At 39.0% G+C, this 18,654-nt stretch overlaps 1 protein-coding gene across 1 annotated transcript in view; it reads right to left on the bottom strand.

Moving 5' to 3' along the window:
• aff2 (AF4/FMR2 family, member 2) overlaps nt 1–18,654 on the bottom strand; it is a gene marked incomplete at both ends in the record, with an annotated part of 166,634 nt that overhangs the window by 58,988 nt on the left and 88,992 nt on the right. Inside the window, 2 exons of the mRNA XM_083891494.1 lie at nt 931–1,017; nt 5,322–5,366. Coding sequence (XP_083747620.1) covers nt 931–1,017; nt 5,322–5,366 — 132 coding nt within the window. The remainder of the gene's footprint in view (nt 1–930; nt 1,018–5,321; nt 5,367–18,654) is intronic.

Here is an 18,654-nt window from a genome sequence, read left to right as displayed (position 1 = left end):
TGACTTTGAGGCCCCTGGTCTAAAGGAAGCAAAGATGCAGTCACCAGAGACCAGTGACACTTTTCCACTATAGTTCTTGCACGACTCGGCCTGACTCAGCTCTATGAGGTCTGGTATCAGGCGTGTTGTTTTCCATTACTATAGAACTATATTCTCAGGATTTTTAAGTCTTTTTAACTGATCTACAGTTCGATTGTTTGGTTTGATTCTAGAGTTGGACGTCGCGTTCATGACTCTTCCAGTGACGACACTCTCTGACCAATCAGGCCGAGGGTCTGTTTTTACTATCGGCTCAGCTCACTTGGAACCTTGCCAGAGCAGGTACTAAAAAGAGGACCAGGGACTATCGCTAATGGAAAACCCCCCCAAAAAACTGAATATAGTTGAGCTAGAACTGTATAGTGGAAAAGCACCACAGGTGTTTACAAAAAAAAAGAAAAAAAGAAAAGCTTTCATGATTGCAGTGGACCAGGAGGATTTGTACTAATATTAAAATGAGTGCACGATGTAAAAATCTGCTGCTGAAAATAACTCTGGTAAAATGACAATGTCATAGTGTCTGCCACCTCAGAAAATTCTGTGGAAAAAATGTAACCACCTCCAGTACTTAGATAATCATCACATCACTGATTGTATCATAGCAATGAATGTTGTTTTTGAATTTTATGAATCAGATCTCAATGGCAGACTGGGGGATTTTTAATAACAGGATGCCGTTAACGTTAGAATGAGCCACCACTTAGTGTAGTATTGAAACTCAGTGACTCCTACACAAACAAATACACAGTCATAGAGAGACGTCGAGAGCGTGACAACAATATTTGAGAAAGCAAACATCAAGCTCAAATGAATTTGCATCAATAAGGCTTATTGTGAGAGAGCAGTGCGCTTTCACGTTGGTCAATTTAAGGTGGAATAGTGTGAGCTAACCTTGTTTGGGATGGGGAACTTGGTCTGCTCAGCCTTCCCAGGAGTGTGTATGGCTGTGAGAGGAGGAGGCCAGGAATGAGTCATCTCCTAAAAGTACACACACACACACACACACACACACACACACACACACACACACACACACACACACACACACACACACACACACACACACACACACACACACACACACACACACACAAAATACATTTTTATTACATCAATGCAAATTATTAATCATAATGTTCTAGAGCCCAAACTGACTAGAGAACATCACTCACAGTTGATATAAGTTTGCTCTTGTGTGGACCCATGATGACTTAAGTGGAGCACATTTGCTGCTTATGCAACAGTTTAGATGTGAAGTCGTCGAGTCAGCACTCAATCAAGGCCGCGCAGCTGCATCCCCATCAGAGAAGACTTTAATATAAATTATAGAATAAACTCAGAAGTGCATGGGGAGCTGGTGGCTCACTGGGGATCGCTGCTCCGAGAGTCAACTCGGGGCAGAATTGTTAAATTACCAAAATAAAAGCTGGCTCCAGTAAGTGCATTATCGGAGCGAGATTAAATCCAGCAGGAGGGAGTAACGCAACATTATGAATGCAAACTGCCATAAAAGAGCAAAGAAGAAGAAAGGAGAGGAGCGGCGTCCTCTCAGTTAACTTCCTGTCTTTATACGTAGATGATTGGATTAGGAGTTAAACACATGCATGTAGTGCATATGTTAATTAATGAGTGGACTGTATGGAATGGAAATGCATATTCGGGGAAATGTGCTCACAAAAGCCAAATGCTTTAATGAGAAATGATCAGGTTCATATTTATATCACTACCCACTCCCTCCCACTGATACATGTATTGATAATAACTTAATGAATTGCAACAAATTAAAAACATAGTCATTACAGATTATTAAGTGCGCACTCGCCTGACGGTCAAGCAGCACATTACCAGGTCAAAGGCCTTGAAAGGTCACTGACATCATCACAGTTTCCATCAAGCATTTATTTAACCCCTCTGGAGTGGATGAGTCATAGTCATCAGATGACTCATGTTTCCACTGTGTGTGTGTGTGTGTGTGTGTGTGTGTGTGTGTGTGTGTGTGTGTGTGTGTGTGTGTGTGTGTGTGTGTGTGTGTGTAAGGGAATGTTTATGAGCTGTGTAGCCCTACATCACTGAAGTTTCCCCGTGTGTGTGTGTGTGTGTGTGTGTGTTCCTTCTCTAACACACTTGGCTTGAAGTCATGTGATGTGTTGCTGGGCAACATGACTTTGACATCATCATGTCCTTCCTAGAAGATTTGCTGTATTTTGACAGGCGGAACTCCAGATGGTGTGTGTGTGTGTGTGTGTGTGTGTGTGCATGAATTAAAAGTCTGTTTGTGTTTGTGTGTGATTAGCTCCGTTTGTCATATTAAAACAGAGCCACGCGTCACCGTTATTATCTCTACTGTTATCAATTATCCGTCATCTTTTTTGTACTACACCCCCAAAGGTCAAGGGTGTCAGACTGGGGCTTTAATCTATTGTCGCAAATGAAATATTCCTAATTATGTTTTCATTAGTGCGTAATCACCAGTGACATCTACATGCACCGTACTGACCCAAACATACGACAGAAATCCGGTTTGGAAAAGTGTGAGCTCATCACATTCACTTTGCTGTATTTTGAATCTTTAAACATAGTCTTTTACAATCAGTCAGCTCTAAAACTATTTTGTTGGACGTGTTCAACTTGCAGGAGTTTCCAAGTATTTGTGTATAATAATTTTTTTTTGTGGAGGAACAAAAGATTCTTGGTGACTAAAAACAATTTTTTTTTTTGTCTGTGATGAAAGGGAAAGAATGACAGATAAAAGGGTTACTTCACTTTAAACTACACCAAATCATTTGATCACTTTATTTCCGCTGTTTGTGTTCATGCTGATTGTTTTAGATTAAACTGGGAGACTCATCTGCTGTTCGGTCACTAAAGTAGGGCTGCAATGATTAGTAATCATTTTTTGAATTAATTTTTTTTACAATTAAAGGCGCCATATGTAAGAATGTGGCCAAAAACGGTTACTACACTCAAATTCAAAATACCAAGGTCTTTTAGGTTTCGTCTTCTCCAGCCATTGTAGCTCAGACGTAACTGGCAACCCGTGGTTGCTCGGCAGCTGAGACTCTACTGACTGCAATGATTGGTAGACGGCGGTAGGTGGCGCCACATGCCAAACCATGATTTGCGGTCCGCCAAATATTTTTTTAATGCGAATATTTAGGCTGTACTGTTGTTGTTGCTGAGTTCAGTTTGTTATATGAATATATTTCTGAGGAAGTTGCTTTAGATTTATTACATAATGCACCTTTAAAACAAGTTTTAAAAATTTTCAGCTTCTTAAATGTGAATATTTTCTGGTTTCTTTGCTCCATGTAACAAAAAAAAAATAAATTAATATGACGAGTTTGGTTTGTGGACAAAACCAATGTTGGTTTGGGAAACACTGATCGACATTTTCAACCAAAAAAAACTATATAAATATCAATAAATAATCAACATATTTATCGATTATGAAAGTATTTGTTTGTCGCAGCTTTACTTTACAGTCCAACCAACAACATGAGATGTGTGTGATTGGAGCCCTAGATGAGACGCCTCATGTATGACCAGATTGTTTTTCCACAACTGATGAATTTCTGATTAAGCTCTGTTCCAGCTGTTTTCAGATAAATAAAGATAAATGAAACCGCTGATAGCCAATGCATTTATGCTAGAAGGCATCTGGCCCCAAAACCTTTGCCTTCCCTTTGCCTACACATTTTGCAAATTTACACCATTTGAACCATTGATTGACAAGATTAAAACAAATTACTTAGAATACCTGGCTGTCTGTCTGTAACACTTTCAAAAATTGAAATACAGGTTTTTTACATGCACATAGCAGCGTAAAGAAGTGAACGTGAGGATTTACATAATTATTGTCAAACATCATAGATCTAAAAGTAATTAAAGACTTTGGCAAACTGTCATGATCTAATTTTCAAGTTTCATAACAATTCCAATTTGTGATTAGACCCATGTAACACGGTCAGCCGCTTATCCTTGTATCCATCTACAAGTGCTCTCTGTGATCTATAGACAACATTTAGATACACTTTCTCAGGTATGAAGCAGTCTCAGTGAACACCGAGGTAAGATACTCTCTGTGTCCTGAAGTAGAAGTAAGAGACCGAGCAGAAGGAAACAAAGGAAAAGAAGTTGATTTGTTTACATCCTGCCCTTGGACCGCTGTGGTTCCATCTTTATAGTTTAGACAAGGTTAAATGCTTATAGATGGCATAACAAAAATGAACCTTGGATAACGGAGAGAGGATTCCTGTTACCGTGTCGCGAGGTCTACGCACCGTAACAAGTCAGAAACGCCTTTAGAGAGGCTTTTGTAACCACTTTGAACAGCTTTGTCTGTGCGCTGAATACCTATGACACTTTGACTCATCAAAACAGTGTTTCTGAGACAACCGACTCAGCGCTCGGACATCACAGAGGGGGGAAGATGAACCACAAGACTCCCCTCCGATTCACCTCACCTCACACGCTGAACTCCCTGATCTTTCCACTTGACACGGCTAAGAACATCAGACCGAGTTCAATAGCACACCGATATTATTGACCAAGGCTTTTCATGCGGCTCGCAGCACACTATCTGTCACACAGCCTGTTGGCCAACATATTGATTTGTGAAAGGGAGAGATAGGTGAATGACAGAGGGCAGAGAGAGAGAGAGAGAGAGACGCGAAAGGGGAAGGCAGACAGAGAAAGGGAAAGACTGTCCAGCGAGCGTTACGACACAGGTGAGAGAAGAGATAGAGCAAACAGACAGAGGTACACAGAGGGAGGCCAGAGAACAAGGTAACCTGACATAAAGCACTCAGAGAAGGTCCTTGTGTTTATAGCTGCAGATCTTCTCACTGGAAAGGAGATTAGCAGGAAAAACATCTCTGTGTTTTGACACAGCTCTGAAGGGACACGGTGGACAGGAGGAGAAAAGGGAGCAAAGCAGGAAAACAAACATGCTGCTCGGTGTGATTCTGATGATATGCAGATAACGATGAGGACAGGGAGAAAACTAAGGCGAGCGAATATGAAAATGGTGGAAAAGGTTTCTGCATGAGGTCACCCTGCATAAACAAAAAACTTGTATAATCATTGACCTGAGCCAACAGATCTCCTTCTTTCTCTCCCGCTGCCTTTTATTTCCTCTGTTTTTCTTTTCATTCTCCCCTCTGTCCTTTTCTACTTAAATCAGCCTCTCAGGAGACAGATGAAGGTCTTTGTGGGCAAACAGAAAACAGCTGATAATCAGTGCAGTTACTCTTATGTACTGTGTGTGTGTACAAGCAGCATACCCGCAGAATCTCTTCAACACAGCTGGAGTCATTTGGCAGGCTGACCTGGAGAAAACAGAAGAAAAAAAAAGACAGGGACTGACTTCAACACTGTATATAACAGCATGTGAGACAATAATAATAATAAAAACAAGTGAAGCGGACTCATCCTCTCCACAGACATAACTGATGGTTTCTCTCTGCCACGCTAACTTTTTAGGTTGTTTTTGTTCTCACACGATAAGATAAAACAGATAAAAATGTTAATATAGAATGAACATTACAGACAGTTATCAGAAAATATACAGTGTGGGCTTGATATTTACAGTATAAATGTATAATATATATATATGTATGGCACGTAGGATGAGTAACCTGTTACTCGTGGTCTACTGAGACCAGCGTTGACGCTCCTTCAGACATTGATTATCATATGATATGAATGATGATACTGTAATAGTGGCTGATTTCCTCTCTGCTCAACAATCTTTCAAACAAAGGGTGTATGATGTCAGTATGATCATCTCATTTACATCTAAAGTGGTGATTTTGTCATGAGATTGAAGTGTCATTGTCAGCTTTTACACTGTAGCTTATTTAGGTAAAAACCTCCTTTTAACCAAAATGATTATGTTAAAAAAGTGCAGATTAACCCCCTTTCACACATTTTCCTTTGCTGGTGAAGGTGAGTGAAAGGTGAGTTTGCCTTGTTCTTTTTTTTTCTCCCTTTGGTGAGTCATGTTCCCCGTAACGATACGCCTCAACCAGCACAATCGTTATGTTTTGGTTTTCGGTTTAGGATACGGCATAACACAAAAAATAAAGGGATGGATTTGATGAAATGTTGTGCTTTGTCTAGTTTTCTGTGGTGTAATTAAAGCATTAGTGTCTCTTAGATGAAGCAGTGTGGTGCTGCTGCTTTCTGTGTATGTGAGCAGAAAAAAAGTAACAGAGGGACATTTAGAGAAATTTGACATTTCAATTTTTTCACATTCAGAAACTACTTAAACACTGGTGGTTTGGCAAATGTCACGTTAACCACAGGGTCATTTCAGCTTGATAATTATGAGTTCTCTCTTTCAGGAGAAAGAAAATAGGTTGTCTGAGCTCACACCTATGCAGCTACACTGAGCGAATTTATCAGTTCAGTGGCCTTACACTGCTAATCTGTGTCAACATGTGCTCCTGACTATTAATTCTCTCTTGGAAAAGGAGTGATCTGGACAGTAGAGCCATGTCTACAACACAGAAATGTGTGTGACGAGCATAATTTAAATGGTCACGGCGCATGACAACAAAATTAAAATAAATTTTTATGCCAAATTTACACGAAAATGTGAAAAAGTAAATAGAAGTGAAAAAAGAGAATAGGTTTTTTCGGGGCTGGAATTGTTTGTGCTGTCGGTTCAGCCAAAGTGCACATTGCTGCTCATGCGAACTACAGAGTAGCTCTCGCATGTATTCCAAACAAATCATTATTGCTGTTGGGAGAAAGAAAACCCATGACCCACATGTTACCTAAAACCTGCAAGACATGAGAATAAAATATCCAAACTCTAGCTTCCAAAAACTAATGAAAAACAAAATTGGCTGGGCCTGATCTCAGTTTGGATCAAGCCAGGAAAACAGGCTCATTACGGACAAGAGAGATGAAAAGGGAGAAAAGCTCATGTATAACATATTACAGCACCATAACCTCTGTCACACACCATTACTAATAGCACTAACATAAGCACAGGAACAATTTACTAACTATGATGAGAAGGATGACATCATATCCCCCTTAAATAACCAACTGTTAAAACAACAGTACAATAAAAGTGATTTGGAGAGCGTGTGGTGGACAGAGTCACCAACGAGACATCCATCTGGATGTCTTTATAGGCAGGAGTTCTGCTGCTCTGTGACCATGTGAATGATCTCAATCGCTAGTTTTCGGCAATTTTTCCAATAAAACACAATGTCACGTTTGTTAAATTATGAGTCCTATTTCAAAGCATGACGCAGATTGGTGGACACCACTGTGATGGACAGCTCGTATCTGTGAACATGGTGCCGGTCAAGTCTCAAGAGTTCAGATTCTTAGGGGTGTCACATCACGGCATTTAATGCACTTTAACACTTGTGCCGTGATCAAAAGAAGTTAATATGTACCAATCAAAAAAAAAAATCTACTTTTTAGAACAATTCTATTAAAGCTCCCATAGAGTGGTCCTATCGCACATAGTATATGTGAGGTATGGCGGTCTACTGTTGTGGAAATTTCTCTGCTGCTGTTGAAGAATGAAATAGAGAACTTCTGCCGGCCGACAAGTTTTTACTTTCGTTGCAAGGAAAAGGTCAATCTTCACAGGAGTGATCCTGTCTGGAGAAAGACCCAGAGCAAAGTGAGCCCTCCACATTTATACCTGAGCAACTCCCCTTTTGCATTCCTCCAATAGGTAAGGCATCTACCTTTTCAGGGCGTAGCTATGCAACTACTCTTTTGCATTCCTCCAATAGACAAAGAGTCTGCCACTGAAGGTGGTGTTTTCGCACCTCTTTGTCCACTGGAGGTATCGGGGAGCCGACTGATGAGAGATGTTATTGTGAAAATATTGGGAAATGTTTGCTTTGTCACAATTTATATGGGGTGGTGACAGTACAGTCATCTTTAAAAAAGTGGGTTTGGGAAACACTGTTCTAGACAACATGTGAATTTCACTTGAACATCAAGTGTCATTTTGGCTTTGGTAAAAGGAAATATCTGGTGCTTTAGCTGCTAAATGTCCCACTAACTTCACAAGCTTGTAGCTAAATTTGTTTGTCAGCTGTGTAGGTAACAGTTAGAATTCGCCTCTGCCGTGCTGCTAAAATGTTCCTGGTGTGTTTGTCAATTATCCTGATGAGAACTAGAGTGTGAAAACAAAACAATAAAGTTGAGGATCAAACAGAAGGAGCTAGACACTGTAGCCGAGTAGAACTGCCGTGATTATTCTGTTTTTCATCCGGAGTGTCACTTTTCACATTGCACATTTTTTTCCACTGAAAATCGTGCAGCTCCAGGGGTTTTTCACTGGATACATGTCAATAACTATCTAAATAGTTAAATAAAGAGTAAATTGGCTCCACTCCACAAACGTTTGCACTCCAGCATATTACTTTGCGTATCATCTTCTCATACAGAAACGATTATATACACCTTTGCCTACACTGTAAATTATGAACTATAATTCTAAATTACAAATTTGTCCATAAAACACGCAAGAGTGCTGGCGAGGGAAATGGTATCCGAAAATCGGAAGTCCGCAAAGTCCGGGAAAAATGTTTCTTGTCTCCACAGTGCAGCACAGAGTCCTACACAAACTTCCAGCCTCAGAGGATTTATCTGTCGAGTGGATACAAATGCTAACTGCTGTTAGCTCCCAGTAGCCTCTGTGGCTGATGTCATTTCCTGTCCCTTAAGTTTCATTTTACTTTTTTTTTTTTTTTTTAAGGTGGACCTAAAGAGATACCACGAAACAGAGTGTTCTGTTATAAGTTGCCAGTTCACAAAAGTCAATGCTTTTGCAATTATACATTGCAGTCACAGTTACTGTTTACATGAAAAATAAGTTATTTTAAATTGGACTATATCTAGAATTCTAAAATACAATAATAGGAGCCCATACACAGAGGAATAAGACAACAGTGAAAACATGATGAGGAGACATATTTTATGAACTCTCAGCTTTAAGAATAATATATTTTTAAATGAATGGTTGCTAAGAAGACTCAGAATGGTGCCCGACATGCTAACAGCTAGCCACACACTAAACCGGATAGCGCCACTACCAACTAGCTAAATGGTGGCATTTCGCAGTCTAGCAGAGCAGACACAGTTTATTCAACAAAGCGATTCTCATGCTTGTATATTGGGACAAGGACAATAATCCAAATAAACGCTGTAGCCGAGCTACAACTTAACTGTGCGTGAAAACAAAGTCACTGATGTCGCTAGTTGTGCGTTCTGCATCCATGACGCATTAAAATCTGAGAGGATACATTAAACTCGCTACCATGCATCCCAGGGACGCACCTCGTTTTTTTCCGTGAGGGTCTATTCTTTGTGCGGCGTTTCCGCTACATAAGTTTCATTGTGGCGGCCTGTTGAACACGACAGGAGGTGGACTAATTAGGTGAGGAGTCGCATTATGATGCATTGTACTGAGGTGAGGTGAGGTGAGGCAGCTGAGGTGATCTCCAGAGAAGTGGACACGGATTAAATCAAATGCTCAGATGTTTGCTTTTGTTTTTATACATGTCTAAACAGTTTGTAGTGCTTTAAAATGCTGTCAATTAGCACAGATTATTCGGTAACCAGTTCTTGTGAAACTAAATACATGTTAATTCTTAGTTTTCTAATTCCTTCATCTTTAAAATGACACTGTACATTAATGGAAATGTTTAAGTTCACTGTATATGGTGGTTTACTGGCATTAAAATGAACCAGAAGTCACCAAATGTGGGCTTTTATGGTCAAAATCCTCAAGGAAACACTGTACATTAATAAACCACTTAATCACAACCATTTAAAGCCATATCATCATCAAACAGGAGGTTTATACTTCATTTTCTACAAAATCATTTTATTGACGACCCAATGAATTTCCCAGGAACACATACAAATCAGCAGCTGTGGGTCCTGGGACTCACTTTATTGAAACGCTTTCAACATCTCTGAGGTCCACAAATTAAGACTGATCATAAAACGTAAAATAGTATTAGTATAAGTGTCGATGTTAACTAAACACTGTAAGAAAGAAAAATATTTGAATGTTATTTCCCACTTCAGTATTAAACACAGCTGGCAGACAAAAATGGAAACACTTCTACACTATAATTCCAGACTCACTGAGTCTGTCTATTTCTGACCTCTCTCCATCCGTCCATACATCGTCTCTCTCCTCCTCACATTTACATCCCTGTCCATCACAGCTGTGCTCAGTTTACTGGAGCATAACACTGATACCACCACACTCTGGTGTTTGTTTCCTACAGTGTATGGACCTGCAAACCAGATGGCATTCTGAATATATTATAATAAACAACAGCCTACTTAGTGATTTCAAAATAGATAGACTACATAGATGTCTACTCTGAGCTCAGGGGGGGAAAAACACTGGCTTTAATGGATTTTATTGTACATGTGACTCTTCCATGTAGAGCATTATGTGTGCATGTGTCCTCTGATTGTTCCGCCTGTGAGATCATGGCTGGTGTCAAGGACTGAGGGATGGAGGGAATAGGAAACGAGAAAATGAAAGATGAGTGACAGCTACAGAGGAAGTGTGCAGGAGAAGAAAGGAGACAATTAAGAGAGAGAGAGAATAGATAGCAAAAGAAAATGAGAGACAGAGAGAGAGAGAGAGATTCTCAAGGAAAATACAGCCGAGGCAATTACTGAGGCAGAAATCCTGTTTCTCTGAAATAGCAGCTCAGACAGACAGACAGACGGACGTACGTCTGCACACACAAACGCACCAACTCTCTGCTCGCACACACACACTCACTAATGTAATGGTGGACTCACTCCGTCACATGCAAATATACATGAGAACACACCAAGGCTGAACATTTAAACACAGACACTATAGGGCTGTTATAGTGGACGCCTTATTGATTAGACCCCTGATTATTTTCTTGATTCTTTGATTTATTTTTTGCTTGGAAAATAATGAAAGAATCCAGCAATTTTCTTCTGAGTGAGCCAAAAGTGATATGGCATCGATGCCATCATGTCTCCTGTTATATCAATAAATAAAATCTAATTTACTAACGTGACAAAGAGAAGCTGAGACACTCGATCAAGGACATGTGTCATGTTTGACTGGGAATATATATTTATTTCATAGTTTTAATAATAAAAATCCTAGGCCTTAGATTTGTTTTTTTAGCAATGCTATAACAACAATAGAGGATCATTATTTCTATTTCACTTCACTGGAACACATCCAGAAAATACAGGTGTCAAGTATTTAGCGTGATCTACCATTACACTTGAACAATAACACAGCCCTGTTAATACTGGAGTGGAATCTTAATTAATGTTACTGGTGAATCCTGTGTTTGTCCTACTGTTTCATTTACACAAATATCTGCTGACACAGTAGAAAAATCACAGGTGTAAAAAAAAAATAATTCTAATTAATGAGGGCAGAGTTCCATTTGGCTTCCTGGGGTTTAAGGGACTCACACTGGTCTGTCTCACTTGTTGATGTGATCGGTAACAGCTGTGTGTCTGCTGTGAAAAATACTACATATACATGTACTTGTACTGTGTTTACTTACTGAGCACTGTCTCTAATATAACATTACTTTCTATAAATGATTCATTTCTTTATCTTGTCGCAGTTTGTGAAGTCTCTGAAGTCATGGACATTAAAGCCTTAAAGCAGGGGTGTCCAAAGGCCATATTTGATAATGTGAAGATTTCCGTGGACCAATGGTCCTTTTTTCCCTTTTTAATTTTTTTAACAGTAACATAAACACATGAAAATGCACTGTTTTATAACAAAATGTTTGTTATTTTAACCAAATTTAAGCTGCGCAGGAGGAAAAAAATTAAAAGAAAAATTGCCTTTTTTCCACATCTGCAGTCAAATAACACAATATGAGATGAGTGCATAAAGCTGTCTGTGACAGTCGGGTTTCAAACCCGCAACTCTGGTTTCAAAGCTTTGTTTGAGCTGTTGTTGTCTTTATAGTGCTTTATAAATAAAGTTGGATGAATTGGATTGGAACTCCTTAACAGCTGAGCTAAGGGCACATTTGTACAATGTCCCTGTCCATTAATAACACATTATAAAACATCTCACTGAGGGCTGTGATTGGCCCGCGGGCCGTAGTTTGGACACCCCTGCCTTAAAGTCTTTAAAAGAACTTTTGCACACAATAGTTGTGCAGTTGCACTAATAACTAATAACCCTTTCTTCCTAATACACAACTCAACATCCACTCAAATGATTATTATTATCATTCACCCAGGACAGCTCATCAGTAGTTAGGGATGTTCCACTTAGTCGTAATGATATCTGAACATATGAGGTGAGATGAGGTTAGTGCTGCATATTTTTCTAATGTTCATTTAGATTTTCTTACATTTATCGCTCAAACTTTGTTTTTTTTTTTGCAAATACCTTTTAAAGTTTGAATTAATGACAGAGGTAAACACACCTGGATTCATAGTTCAAATCTTATCCACAGTAGGATCTACACTTTAACTACTTTTTAATTATACATTACAATATATCCTACACTCTGAGCCGCAGAGCATTAAACACAAGACAAGACTTTGCCCGATCATTTGTCTTGTAAATGTATCATGTTGAGATAAACATAAAATAAGCTTCGTTTGATGATCGAAACGACTGAGGATAAATATAGTTGTCAATGTGCAGAATAAGGGCTTGGTGTTTGTTCTAACCCTCCATTCTGTCCCTATAATTTTAATTTATTATATCAATTTGTCATATTAGTGTGGAGCCACTTTATACTCAAGCAAGCAGCCACAGATAGAATTACATAACAACACACGTTTAATGCGATTCCGCTCAAATGGTTTTCCTTTTATACGCCCGTGTCTTTTTTTGTGTTTCAAATCCACCAGTGTCTTGTTTCTTTTGTACTGGGTTTAACAATCATTAAGATGTAATTATAGTAATGTGTTTAAGACTAAAGGAACACGCTGTCCTCGTGTGTGTGTGTGTGTGTGTGTGTGTGTGTGTGTCACAAAAAAACATAAATTAATAAAAACACCCCTGAAAGACACAGAGTCTCTTTACAACAGAGAGATTGTAACATTTGACTTGGAGTGTGACTGAGACAGAAGATGAAAGTGCAGAGAGGAGACAGACAGACAGACAGAGAGAGAGGATAATGAGCAAAGGAAAAGAAAGCCATGCAAAAACAAAGTCAAACAGAATTAAACGTGGAGCCTGATGAATGTAAACACTACCTCCTGCGCTGTCCTCCGAGTGTTACACACTCGGCCTCTGCTGTTTCTCGTCTCTTTCAGAACTGTTTTCTCTGGGTATTTTCTCAATAAGATGAGGCAAAGGTTTACTTTAAGCGAATAAATTACACACAAAGTATCTGAACCTCGTCTTCGAAACATGTGCCCCTGCTCAATCCCAGAGAGGCAAGAATGTGCCACTGAGGGGGAAGAAAAAAAACTGTTGCTTTTCTGTCGCGCAAAAAATGTCAGAGTTAAATGAAAACTGTCAATCATCAGGTTGGTGCGAGTGAAGTTTGGAGCTGTGTACCATTCAAACTGAGGTCCAACCGGGTTTGGAAAATCTTCAAGGATTTTTTTTTTCGTCCACTGGCTTTTCGTTTATTCAGTTTCATCTGCTCCTTTTATCATCCATATTTCAGCTGTTTACAGAGCTGGAGTGGCTGCCATCACTGGGATTACCAGCATGCTAGATAGATCACAAGCACTGGCCTCAAAGGACACTGTGTGTGTGCGTGTGTGTGTGTGTGTGTGTGTGTGTGAGTGAAGTAGTATGTGCATGCTGGATATGAGTCAGTCTGCCTGATAATCTAAAGAGTATGGCCATAGCCTCATGTGCCCTCTTCACATATTTTAGTCATATCTCAAATAAAAAAAAGAATCTGTTTTTCTGCCTTGTAGTAGCTCCACTCTATATTCTTTCACAACTTAACCAAAATCAAATGTGCGCTTCTCCTGAAGTGGTTTCCACTGTCTCAGTTCTATCGCAGCCACTTTTCCATACACAGTAGCTTGGCCGCACTGTTTAATTGCTACTGTCCTTGTCCCATTAAACAAACACTAGCAGGGGATTGATTTATTGAATGAAATGCGTCTATCCTCTGCTAAGCCTGGCCTTTTCTGGTTTATCTATTACATCACTGACTGAAGCAACTTTAGCTGGCGGCTGTTTGTTGTAGAGTGTTGAGTCTCCCCACCCCGTCCCCCGTCCATGAACTTTAAAATATTCAATGCTTTCAGCTGACAGAGCATAAACTCTGTCTTCTCATCAGTCTTAAAAACACCTTCTTCTGTGTACCGGCTTCCTCTATTGTTTCCAGGTGAAAGCCAGGGAACGTGAACTGTGGAGCATGTGCATCGACACCAGTTTGGGTCAGATTAAACGTACACATGCAACAGTAATTCAACTCTCTACTGTGTTATCCAACCTCTTTAAAAGGATAATTCCATGTTCACATGTATTTTAAAAGTAATTTTTTAACATCAGACTAACACAATCATAATGACATTTATTTCCAAGACTGCATCTGAGAAATACATTTGTGTCTGATGTTGCGCTGTCAGTGGTCTTGAATCTCTGATGGAAACACAACACTAGGCGCTTTGTCTGACAGAAGAATAGGAATGTAGTATAAATGGTTTCTATGAGATGTTCGTCTTCATCAGAACTTGTCAATACTGCAAATGCATTAAACTGACCATGGCTGCAAGGGAAGAGTTGCAACAATATTGTTGATTCTTTTTCTCTCTGGCGTCGCACAATAATATAGGTATTTCACGGTTAAAGAAGGAACTTGCTGGTGTCTGAATGAAGGGATGTCTATGTTACGTGAACTGGCATGTGCAACAACAATGTGTTTAGCTGTAGTGACTAGTGAAGATAGTTTGCACTGTTGCTTCACAGCAAGAGGGTTTGAATCCTGGTTTAACCTGAGCCTTTTCTGTGTAGAGTTTACATGCTTCACAAGTGGAAAGCTCCATGTATGACACTTTACACTTGGCATTAACATGCATGCTTGTGATGGGACCTCACATCCCTGTATGTAAACACACATGGATGTCACGTTTGTTTTTGTGTTTTGAAGTCTGGCTTAAAGCATTTGAAAAATAACTTATGTGGTGATTAGTGTTAATATTGTAGCAGTGGCTACAAGCATAATAATTTGAAACAGCAGTGGATTAGAGCACGTCAGCTAATAAGTCGTGATGCTAAAGAATGCAGCTTCATGCGTCCTTAAAGCACCAACAAATGTGTCCTTTTGTGATCGGACTTGCAAAAGCATTTACAAGTAAGTCCAGCAATTCAGTGTAAATGTGAACTGAAAGGATGTGATACGGATCCAGGTTTGATAAAATACTACAGAAGCCTTGAAACGGTTTTTAAGATGTGACAAATGGCATCGTATGTATATATGTATATATGTACATGTACATATATGTATGTATATATATGTATATGTGTGTTTATATATATATGTGTGTATATATGTATATGTATATATATATGTATATGTATGTGTATATATGTATATATATATGTGTATATAAAATAGTGTTTTATTTTTTCTCTAATGTAAAGTCAAAATTGCTGTGCTCTTCCTCCACTGTTGTCATCTCCGCTAACTGCCTCCTCTGTCAGCTGAGTTGTCGCTCCAGCATTTAGAGCCTGGCTGGGTTATTATACAAACTACTGCATAACTACACCCACCACTTCTCCCTCTTTCTCACATCTCTTTCCATGCGTTCTCCTCTCACTGCCTCTCTTCTCCCCTCTTTTTTCTCGATCCCCCTTTTCTCCTCCATCTCTCACTCGGTTTTCTCGCTCGCTCTCTCTCGTTCTCCTTCTGTCTCCCTCTCTTTCTTCATCTCGTGTTCCTCAAACCAAGCTGTGAAGAGGCAGATAAGGACTTGATTTACCATCCAATTAAATGCTGTCATTGAAACATTGCTTCAAATAAGCCCGTCGTTTTCACCCTGCACTAATTGGCCATCCGCCGGCATGTGTGTGCATGTGTTAGGATGTCTGAGTGCTTATGTGTTGTGTGTGTGTGTGTGCGTTTGTGTTTTTGTGTGTATCTAATGCTTTACTTGGGGACCAGCAGATTCAGATAGCGGCTGTTTCCCTCTTGAAAAGAGGAGCATTTTAAGTTCAAACCAAGTTTTTTGTGTGTTTTGATTTGTGTGGTGTTCTTTCTGGTCCAAATACTAAACCACCCATCTGAGCCAAGTAAAAAAAAGAAAAAGAAATTGATTAAAATAAATCATAAAGTCATGTTAATGAATCTATTTTTTCATGAAACATAAAATCAAATGTTTGATTCAAAAAGCCTAACATATTGTCTCCTAACTAAATCAGTTGATGCAGTTTTTAGTCCTTTAGTTTTAGAACAGAACGTGTTGTCAACTTGGTCTCATCTCTCATATTAAACTTGTTTCAAGCAGCAGTTAAAGAGCTGTTTCAAATCATTTCCATAAACCAGTTGTGCAGCAGCTTGGCCAGTTATCAGGCACCAAATCAGAGCTAAAACAAGTGTTCCATCAAGTGACGGAAAATTTAATTCCAGGTATGAATCTGCTGTATGTAAACAAATACGCTCTAATCGCCTTTTCACATCCTCTTTCCTCCTCTCTCCAACACACGCGCGTGCACAGAGTTGAGAGAGTTTTTATAGAATTTTAATAAATCCATGGGAAAGCGGTCTCAAAACTCATTTATCAAACATTTAACACTGACTTAGCCATTAAAGGAGGTGAGAGAGGGAGCGTGGAGGATAGATTGAAGAAGAGGAGCTATGATCAATGCCAGTGGACCATGTAATTGCACCAGGAGTGGGTTAGCTGAAAACATTAGCCTTGTTTTCTGATGGATCACATCCTGTACCCAGCCTGCTAAGCTAAACGCTTCAGTCTGTATTTGCGCTAAAGCACCATCCATCTCAAGGGGCTGCAACACTCAAATTAGCAAAACTTTTTTTTTTTTTTAAACACGATTGATTAGCTGATAGTTAAAAAGAAATTTCAGAAGAAAGTAACTAAACATGATCTTTCTCACAGTAGCTTTGCTTTGCTCTTCAGTCCATGTGCAGAGGATGTTTTTGTCAGTAAGTGTTGCACAAGTCTGCACTTGTCCTTTGCATCGAGCGTTTTCTTTTCTTATCTGTTTTCCACACATACAGTCACATATGAAAAGAATCACAGCGCACCACTACAGCCTCTTCTCCGAGACATAATTCACATCTGCGACAAGTGAATACATCCACTTCAACGATTGCTTTCCCCCAATGTCACGTAGGTAATTCGCAAAAATGTCACCAAACAATGTATTGTGTTTCATGGTTTCACAAACAGCCTGTGACTTTTCTCTGTATTTATCAGAGTTGCCCTCAATGCCTATCTTTTATCTTTCACAACAATGTATAGTCAGTGGAAGTTTGAGCTCTCGGAGTGATTTCGGTAGTTTTCAGTCTCAGAAACTAAAGAAACAACAAAGTAAAAAGTGAAAGCAAGGACTCAAACTAACAATTAGTTTTAAAGGTGATGAACTGTATGTAAAAATGACACAACAATATCTAGGGACAGGAATATACCACTTTCTTTTGTCCAATAACAATATCACAGTTATTTTTTTTAATCATTTATTGAACTCTTAACAACGTTAACGACGTTATTCTCCAACTGTGTACAAATATTGTTCTGAAATGCTTTTGCTGATTTTTATTTTCATTTTTACAGTCTGTGCATAGTGAAGCATGCAATAAGGGATGTTTGGATCACATCAGATTTTTCAATATTGTATCTGTCCGATATCCTTAGAGATGGATATCGTTGCGTCTTTAAAGATACTTTTTCCAGATATTGCTATCGATCCAGGGCTTTAACAATGCTATTATTGGTTATTTTTAGGAGAACAAATTATTAAAATTATTATGACTTTTTAAAATTATTATTCTCATTATTTAATTTTAAATTACATGTTAACATAGGTTTGAAGGACGTTTTAATTTGCTCAAACAACCATGTCTTAGACAACACACTAACATCAGCTGCTGGGATTAAACCAACATGTTGCACATTTTAAAACTCATAATAGATGGATATCATTTCTGTCTGGCCTTTAATTTTAACTGTATTTAATTCAATAAATGAATGTGCTTGAAGGTGCTCTGTGCTCAGACTCAATAAATAAATGAATAAATGACATATTTATCTGTTTCCTGGATAACAGTTTGAATGTGGGAACCACTTTCAAACAGTATTCATAGATACAGACAGATAATCTTTTAAATGACTCAGGGCTACTGTTAAATCATGGTTGTATAATTTCAGTGACTCATCTTCTCCTGCTAGCATAACATACCTGAGGTGGAGGGGGACACAGGAGATGTGTTTCTTGCCAAGCTACCAAACACCGTGCATTTTTCAATGTGGAGGTGGTAAACTTTAGCTACGCGATTGTTTAAATTGCTCTTATTTCCACCTTTACAAGCAAAACTGTTGTTGCAGTAGAGGCAAAGCCTGTTGTTTGGGTTAGTTCTGTGAGTAAAATATAATCAGACCTGGGATCGTGTGGCTCTTTCCATAACGACTCATTAGGTGGAAAGT

Source organism: Microchirus variegatus (genome assembly GCF_963457635.1).
Source record: "Microchirus variegatus genome assembly, chromosome: 6".
In the NCBI taxonomy this organism is placed as follows: Eukaryota; Metazoa; Chordata; class Actinopteri; order Pleuronectiformes; family Soleidae; genus Microchirus; species Microchirus variegatus.
The sequence above is the reverse complement of the archived record's forward strand: the minus strand, read 5'-3'. Positions and strand labels throughout refer to the sequence as shown.